Source organism: Euleptes europaea, chromosome 3 (assembly GCF_029931775.1).
Source record: "Euleptes europaea isolate rEulEur1 chromosome 3, rEulEur1.hap1, whole genome shotgun sequence".
Lineage (NCBI taxonomy): Eukaryota > Metazoa > Chordata > Lepidosauria > Squamata > Sphaerodactylidae > Euleptes > Euleptes europaea.
The window spans coordinates 12,567,963-12,576,498 of NC_079314.1; the positions used below are offsets into that span (position 1 = coordinate 12,567,963).

General features: G+C 49.5%; 1 protein-coding gene across 1 annotated transcript; it reads right to left on the minus strand.

Moving 5' to 3' along the window:
* Positions 1 to 529: 529 nt before the first annotated feature.
* LOC130475644 (protein BTG3-like) lies at positions 530 to 7,667 on the minus strand. Its single transcript, XM_056847469.1, has 4 exons — positions 7,495 to 7,667; positions 3,416 to 3,553; positions 2,000 to 2,201; positions 530 to 718 (listed from the first exon to the last, which is right to left on the minus strand). The coding sequence occupies exons 1-4, from the start codon at positions 7,665 to 7,667 to the stop codon at positions 530 to 532; spliced, it is 702 nt and encodes a 233-aa protein (XP_056703447.1).
* Between the last annotated feature and the right edge of the window lie 869 nt (positions 7,668 to 8,536).

Consider the following 8,536-nt stretch of genomic DNA (forward strand, 5'->3'; position numbering starts at 1 on the left):
TGGCAAGAATCCCGGCACCTGGCTCTTCTTCACTGAATTTCATCCTACTCCCCGGTTTTAAAAAAACAGAACCCCTTTTTCAACACCCACAAATATTAAAAAACTTCCATTTGCCTGCCCGGAGCGGAAATAAAACCCCTCAAAAGTCCAGGTCTCACCTCTGTCCAGCATGGAGTACCCCTGCCCTCTGGTTTGATCTGTACACAGAAGTGCTGGTTAATACAGAACAGGAATGCTACACTCGTTTCAGCACCATGGGATAAAATTCACCCCCCTTCCATGTACGAGGGTGTGGGGGGGGGAGAGAGAGAGTAAGAGACAGTCAGGATTCCCCCCACCTAGTGTATACTTTGGAGGAGAATCCCTAGGATTCAGTTACAACCAGGATGGAACCAAACGGCCACTGGATTCTGCAAGTAGCGGCCCTGTTTGTCTACATATACACGTCCCGACACCAGATAGGAGCGTGTTACAGAGAGAACTGGGCACGGTCTACAGCCCACCGGCACTGCCCAGCCTCCCCCCTACTTCACGCTTTGGATGCCCGGTTGGTGAGCCGCTTCACGAGGTTCGGGTTGGGTTTCCTGCGAACTGAGGGTTTCGGGGCCACGTCGACATAGTAGAAGGTGACGGCGGGTGGGAAGGCCGGGATGTAGTTGACCAAGGGCTGGGGACACGGGACCCAGAGAGGAGACGGCATGTAGAAATACTGCGGCGCCTGAGGAAAGAGTTGAAAGAAGAGGGTTTACAAGAAATGCCTTTTTTCCCTTGTTGCTTTTATCTGAGGGCAATGTATTTGGGGGAGGGCAGCGTGGTATAGCCCGATCTTGTCAGATCTCAGACGCTAAGCAGGGTCAGCACTGCTTAGTATTTGGATGGGAGACCACCAAGGAATAGCAGGATTGCTATGCAAAGGAAAGTACCGGCAAGCCACCTCTGTTAGTCTCTTGGCTTGAAAACCCCATAAGGGGTCGCCATTAAGTTGGCTGCGACTTGACAGCACTTCACACTCACACAGTGTATTTATAGGGCAGCGTAATTTGGAGGGTCTAGGCCCAAACTTCTTAAATTGTGGGTCGCGACCCCATATGGGGTCACGTAACTGAATGTGGGGTTCACAAAAAAATTGGCACATCCATCTCATTAGTATGCAAATTTGCTTTTGTCTTTAATAAATAGTAAAATTATATGTATACCAAATAATTGTTTTAAAATAAATTTCTTTATGATTTATTATCAGTATATGTTTGTTTTCTATACGTATATACCCGGGGTCATGTAAAAATTTCTAGGGCGAAAAGGGGTCACGAGTGGAAAAAGTTTAAGAAGCCCTGGTCCTAGCCCAATCTTGAAAACTAAGAAGGTTACCCTGGTGAGTACTTGGAAGGGAGACCACCAAGGAAGTCCAGGGTTGCTACACAGAGGCAGGCAATGGCAAACCAGCTCTCTTGCCTTGAAAACCCCACCAATGGTCGCCATAAATTGGCTGCGACTTGATGGCACTTTACCCACACACAATGTATTTGTAGGGCAGCGTAGCTTGGATGGTCTAGGCTAGACCAATGTTGGAATATAAGGAGGTGACCCTGGTGAATACTTGGATGGAAGACCACCAAGGAAGTCCTGGGTCGCTAAGCAGAGGCAGGCAATGGCAAACCAGCACTGAAGGCCTCTTGCCTTGAAGACCCTACAGGGTTGCCATAAACTGGCTGAGCTTTAATAGCACTTCACATACACAGTGTCTTTAACCTGGGTGGGACCAGAGGCCCACGCGGCAGGGCAAGAACCAAAGGGCTCTTGGCTTTTAGCCCAGGGCTCCCAGCCTGGCACCTGCAAGCGTCATCTCGGCAGAGCAAGACAAGCTCGGATTTGGTTTTGCTTTCGTTCGTGTGGCTTGTTTCGGTGCCCCTGATGAGAGCAGAAAAGCAGGGTAGATGTTTTATAAAGAAATACAAAATAAATAAGTATTGTTTTGTAATTGGGAACCTGCTCCCCTCACCTGTTTGGTACAACTACTTCCCGCAGGCTGATTTTTGCTCGGCGCTGGCATTGCCGCTGCTGGTTTACCCGGGCCCTCGTCCTCCGACGAGCACTCGGAGGGAGATTCAGAATGGTAGTCGGACGTCTCCAGCTCTGGCGAGGCTTTGCCGCTGCTTTTCTCTTCATCATTGACCTTGAAATAATGGTTGTTCTCGCCGAGCCTGATGGGGACAGAGTGAGTAGAAGTCAGTACGCTGGTGCTTCCATGGAGAATCGCCCTTAAGATACCCTAACAGGCAGAAATTCAACAGGAGCCTCTATCCTGATGTAGTGGTTAAGACTGGTGGTTTGGAGTGGTGGACACTAATCTGGTGAACCGGGTTGGTTTCCCCGCTCCTCCACATGAAGCCAGCTGGGTGGCCTTGGGCCAGTCACAGCTCTCTTAGAGCTCTCTCAGCCCAACCTACCTCACAGGGTGTCTGTTGTGGGGAGGGGAGGGGAAGGTGATTGTAAGTTGGTTTGATTCTTCCTTGAGTGGTAGAGAAAGTCGGCATATAAAAACCAACTCTTCTTCTCTCATGCAGCTGACAAGGATATACTGGAAAGAACCTTATTCCTGTCCCTTAGATCTAGTGAAGGTCAAGGCAGGGGCTATCCAGGCAGCCTTTTAGCAAGTTCAGACAACAGCATTCAGAAAGAGCCCACCCCCGAACCCCAGTTTGCATTTGCATGTTTCTACCTCACATGTGGCCACCCATACGGCGTTGAAGAAAAAAGAGGGGAATGAAACCCAACCTACAAACAAAAGCTGGGTACCCGGGGTTGGGTGAGAGGAACATTTATGTAAGTCTAAGTGGAAATATTACAAATATATTTTATTAGAAGCGCTATACAGATTTTAAAATTCTTTAAAAGCATTAAAATGGCACAATGGCCAAACTTAAGGTTGATATCTGTAACCACAAACTCAAACGCGTTTTGGCCTCTAGGGCCTTCATCAGTGATTAGTTAAAACCTTTTCTAAAATCTGCACACATATATAGAAATACAATGATGTGAACCAATACAAATGCAAAATACAAACAGTTTAAAACCCAACCAGGTAAGTGAATATATTGTCAAGTTTATTCTCAGTTATTCAAACAACTGGTATATTGGGTTTTTGTTGTAGTACTGGTTAGTATAAGTCTCTCGGATATTTTGTGTGCAGATATCAACCTGGTGAACTTGCCTCCTCTGAGCCCTCCACCACCACCAGAACCCTTTAATCAAAAGCAAAGGGTCTGCCGTGGAATTAGACCCTTGTCAGGTGCTGATAGAAGTCTGTGCCATTCCACAACACCGCCCCAGCCCTGGGCAAACACCTGCATTTAGCATAGGCCGGACCTACAAGCCCATTACCAAGAGAAAGGAGTTCTGCATGTAATGCACTCACCGGCAGCAAACCTCGCCAGGGTCGATCCAGATTGAGACTTCCCGGGGCAATGCCAGTTCCGAGTATTCCAGTCCACAGTCCGTGCAAGCTTTCAGGAGGGAATCGTCCACTTTTTGCCACGTGTTGATCCGGATGCACCTGAGTGGGAGGAAAAGAGTCAGAACAGGGCTTAGAACTGAAGCGAGAGGGATCTTGGGGGCAGCAAAAATAAGGTAAAGGTAGTCCCCTGTACAAGTACCACCTCATTACTGACCTATGGGGGGACGTCACATCCCGATGTTTACTAGGCAGACTATGTTTATGGGGTGGTTTGCCATTGCCTTCTCCATTCGTCTACACTTTACCCCCAGCAAGGAGGGTACTCATTTTACCGACCCTGGAAGGATGGAAGGCTGAGTCAACCTGGAGCCAGCTACCTGAAACCAACTTCCATCAGGACTGAACTCAGGTCATGAGCAGTACTGCAGCTTACCACCCTGCGCCACGGGGCTCCTTTGGGGGCAGCAAACAGAATCATTTTTTTAAAGAAGTGATTGTTCAGTCTCTAGTATATTTTACTCCTGCCACATCTCCAAGGAACTCAGAGGACATGGCTTTTCCCTTCCTCGTTTTATCCTCACAACAATCCTGTGAGGCGGGTTAGGCTGACTGGCCCAAGGTCACCCAGTGAGCTTCCATGGCAGAGTGGGGATTTCCACCTTGGCCTCCCAGATTCTAACCCAGTATCCCGACCCCTACTCCAGACTGTCTCTTTCCCATCCTCCAGGGAGTTCAAGGCTCCCCCTCCCACGACAACTCTGCGAGGTAGCCTCAGCTGATGGAAGGCCACTGGTGAGTTTCTTGTCTCAATGGGTGATTCAAGGCCAGGTCTCCTAGCCCAATACTCTAACCACTATACCACACTGACATAATATACATCCCAGGCAGACTTAAAGCTTAGAATTTCCCTTTTGACTGATGGAACAGTGCTGAAATGTACCCTTACAAAATAGTCACCTTTTGCCAACATTTTCTTTTTCAGTCTTCAACCTCTCAGCACAAAATGTTGTGGACATTAACATTGCAAGCATGAAATTTTACTTTAAAAATACGAGCACTTTAAACAAATTGATGTCTTTCGATTGTTTTGAATTTTGACAGGTATGGGGGGGGGAACAGCTGAATTGAATTGAAGGCACCTGGTTGGCCACTGTGTGAACTGCTGGACTTGATGGGCCTTGGTCTGATCCAGCAGGGCTTTTCTTATGGTCTTATGTTGATCTTCAACAGGATGAAGACAGATTTTACCTTGTAACATAATTCTAGAAAGCCCTCACCTGGACAGCCCATTCTAGGTCGATCTCGTCAGTTCTCAGAAGCTAAGCGGGGGTCAGCCCTGGTTAGTATTTGGATGGGCAACCTCCAAAGAATACCAGGGCTGTGACATGGAGGCAGGCAACGGCAAACCACCGCTGAACGTCTCTTGCCTTGAAAACCCTACAGGGTCGCCATAAGTCAGCTGTGACTTGACGACACTTTCCATCACTACAATAATACCAGACACCTCCAGGGTACTCATACGCCCTGCATAAAAACAAGACACTGATGCCCCCAGCCCTTGGCATTCAAGGGTATGCTTCTTCGGACTATGGAGGTTTCATTTAGACTTTTCATGACAACCTTTTTTTTGGTTTGGCATACCCCCAATAATGGTTATCAACCCTCCTCCCTGATACTGATGGTGTTTATGTGTTTTTATTTAATCATTTTATCATTCTAAATGTTTTTTGAACTGTTCAAGTGCTTTAACTCTTTTAAGTTCACCATCTTGGGGACCCCTGATTGGGTGGAAAGGCAGCATAAAATGTTTTCAATAAATAAAATAAATAAATGGAGCTCCCACAGGTAACAAGGCACAAGTCGCAGCTGACTTGTGGCCACCCCTCAAGGGGTTTTCAAGGCAAGAGACGTTCAGAGGTGGTTCGCCATTGCCTGCCTCTGCGTAGCAACCTTGGACTTCCCTGGTGGTCTCCCTTCCAAGTCCTAACCAGGGCTGATTCTACTTAGCTTCTGAGGTCTGACCAGATCGGGCCAGCCTGGCCATTCAGGACAGATCCAGAAGCGCTTACTTCCAAAGAAATACAGTACCAGGCTTTAAACTTGATCTACACTTAGGTACATGATGTGCTGTTCGGTGTACACAATTGCGCACCACTGTGTACACAAGCACAATAGAATTGCTAGGTAATAATCTACAATCCAGCCAGGCTAGGACAGTTCTCCCCCCCCCCCCAAAGAGCAGAGCTCTCTGACCTGCAGGGTAGCGCCACAGACCGAGCAGCCAATTGCTAAGCAAATGGTGTCAGGATCAGCTATTCAATAGCCTTGAGGGGCACAATACAGTTATTTTCACAGCTCGCTCTGCAAACAAGCCACTCCATAAAGCGGCATTAGCTCACCGGTCTGCCCCACACACAAAGAGCTGGACAAAGTTGAGAGTATGCAACAACCGCCCGCCTTCGTGCGGCGGCCCACGGACAACGGCCTCCAGCGCAGAACGTCATTGCCATGGCCTCTCCCTCTTCCAAAAAAAAACCGTGCATCTGCCCCTCCCGGGAACTTGCATCTGGCCCTCATGATTATGAGGACAAACACAAATCTGGCAACCCGCGGCTGCAGTTTCTGGCCCTTTCGGTTTGGAAAGTTAAACACGAGGAGGAGGAGGAGGAGGAGGAGGAGGAGGAGGAGGAGGAAGGAGAGACCACTACAGGTAAAAAACAGGGCAACATCAGAGTGACTCATGGAAGCACCAAGAAAGCTGAGACACAACCAACCACCCAAACCAAAAGCACTGCTAGGAACGTGCCAGAATGCGGAGGGGGGGTGGGTATCCTAAAACCACAGTGCTGTTTCTTTGGATAGGCAGCATGAAGGAGTGGTTAGAGTGTCGGGCTAGGATCTGGCAAACCCAGGTACGAATTGCCACGCTGCCATGGAAGCTCCCTGGGCCAGCTGCTTTCTCTCGGCCTGATCTACCTCCCGTGCCTGTTGCGAGGATCAAATGCAGGCGGGCACGGTGTTCAGCATCCACGAAGAAACAGCAGGCTAAAACTATGCTAAATAAACCTTTGCCCTTGCAGTTCCCTGAGAAGGAATGCCTGTTAAACCAACATCCACCCCCCCCAAAAAAAAAGACAGAAGGAGAAATAAAGAGAAGAAAAAGGAACGTATACATCAAAATGATCAGAATTGGGACTCAGCTTGCAGACTGGCTTCTAGGGGGATTCCGTTTCCAAAAAGAAGTGAAAGGCACAGCTCGAAACTTAAACCCCAAGAGGTGCTTTTTAACCAATTAATTTTGAGTTTATAAATTCCCCAAACGACGATACAGGTGCATTTTGGAGACTCTGAAGGAAGTGAGAAGTTACTATGTAATGAAGAAAATGATAGCATCCATGGGGGGGGGGATTTATGACTTTTTTCTCCATTCCCCAATCGGGTCACACTCTGGAACTGGAACAACCTTGAAAATTGGGGGGGGGGGGAGTGAACGCTTAACCGGTCCGCCACCTGGACTTGAACTCCGCTCTCTGCTATAAATCAGCAGGAACCAGCTTCACGCTGTGCAGAAAGCCACCGCATTAAAATGGACCAAGCGTGGGTTTTTTAAGAACCCTAAGCCCCGTAAACCAACCCATTACAGTGGTTCTGGAAGATGCAGAGGAGCGACGATTGGCGCAACTGCTTCTGGGAACACCAAAGAACCGGCCGTGGGGTCTCCTTCTTTCTAAACTATTGGGGGGGGGAGCAGTTTCATGGTTTCCATGCAAGCAGTTCGAGTCACGGGCCAATTTCTCGCAGAGTCATGACATGCTTCCTTTGCATTTAACCTCACTTAGGACTCACAGCAGGTTTAGACCGACCCAAGGGGCCTTCGTCACAAACGGACTGGTGTCACGGAATGGCAGAGTCGAGTTCAAATCTCACCACCGGCCCTGGACAAACCGTCTCCTACGCCCCACCTCTGCGCATGGGGATCATAGCGTAGTGCGGCCACCCCCCTCTGCAAGCCTCCCCCGCCGCCGCTCACACCTGCTTACCTGTACGCCTGTCCTTTGAGGGGGTTCTCGGGGTACCAGTGTTCGCTGAACCGCTCGCACAGAACCGTGACCAGGCTCTCCCCGAAGCGCTTCACCTGTCCCTTGGCGAATTTGTCGTGCCGGTTCACCAGGCGAGCGATGAACCTGACGCCCGTTTCCACCTCCTCTTTCATGGTGACACCCTGCTGAAGAAACAGGATCCCTGTTCAGTGACCGAGGCGTCGGCCAGAGCCCCGCTGGACCGAGTTTCTCTTTGAAAACCAACCCCTTCCACCGGGGTCAGGAACGCAACGCTCCCTCCAAGGCCAACCCCGGCAGGTAGATGAGGGCTCCTGCTCGGGCACAAAGAAACCTTTTGTTCTGGAGTTGCAACATGGGCCATTAACAAGTGACTCGGGCTTATGATATGTTAGTGAATCACCCACGGAAGGGAGATTGCAGAGCCGTTACATCACCGGACCACAACAACCAGGTCTCAACTGACCCCCATGGAAAATAAACACAGCAGTACCCGCCCCATTCAGAACAACATATACCATAGGTGGTGAATCTAGGGTTGCCAGCCTCCAGGCAGGGCCTGGAGATCTCCCAGAATCACAGCCAATCTCCAGGCAGCAGAGATCAGTCGCCCTGGAGAAAAGGATTGCTCTGGGGGTGGACTCTACGGTATTATACCCCATTGAAGTCCCTCCCGTCCACAAACCCCGCCTTCCTCAGGCTCCACCCCCCAAAAAAAAATCTCTGGGGATGTCCTAGGGTAGAGTTGGCAGCCCTGTCTGCAACCCACAAATCATGCAGGGGGGCGGTGTCCCGTGTTTGGAAGCAGGGTTGCTTCATTTATAGCATAAAGCCAGTCTTTGCATTTCTGCCTTGTTAAGACTGGAGTCAAAATGCTGTGAAGGCACGGCATAGAGGGTTGCCAACCTCCAGGTGCTGCCTGGAGTTCCCCTAAACTTACAACTGACTAAGTTGATCCCCTCCCCTGACGGAAAATCCCTGTTGAACTCCCTCCCTTCCCTAAACTCCATCCTCCCCAGACTCT

What these genes read in the sequence shown, in the direction of transcription:
- LOC130475644 (XM_056847469.1), bottom strand. Translation starts at nt 7,667, where the DNA reads ATGAAAGAGGAGGTGGAAACGGGCGTCAGGTTCATCGCTCGCCTGGTG. An exon ending in CCTGGCGAGGTTTGCTGCCG is followed by an intron (nt 2,202 to 3,415) that starts GTGAGTGCATTA and finishes TGTCCCCATCAG; the next exon opens with GCTCGGCGAGAACAACCATT. An exon ending in GAAGTAGTTGTACCAAACAG is followed by an intron (nt 719 to 1,999) that starts GTGAGGGGAGCA and finishes CTCTTTCCTCAG; the next exon opens with GCGCCGCAGTATTTCTACAT.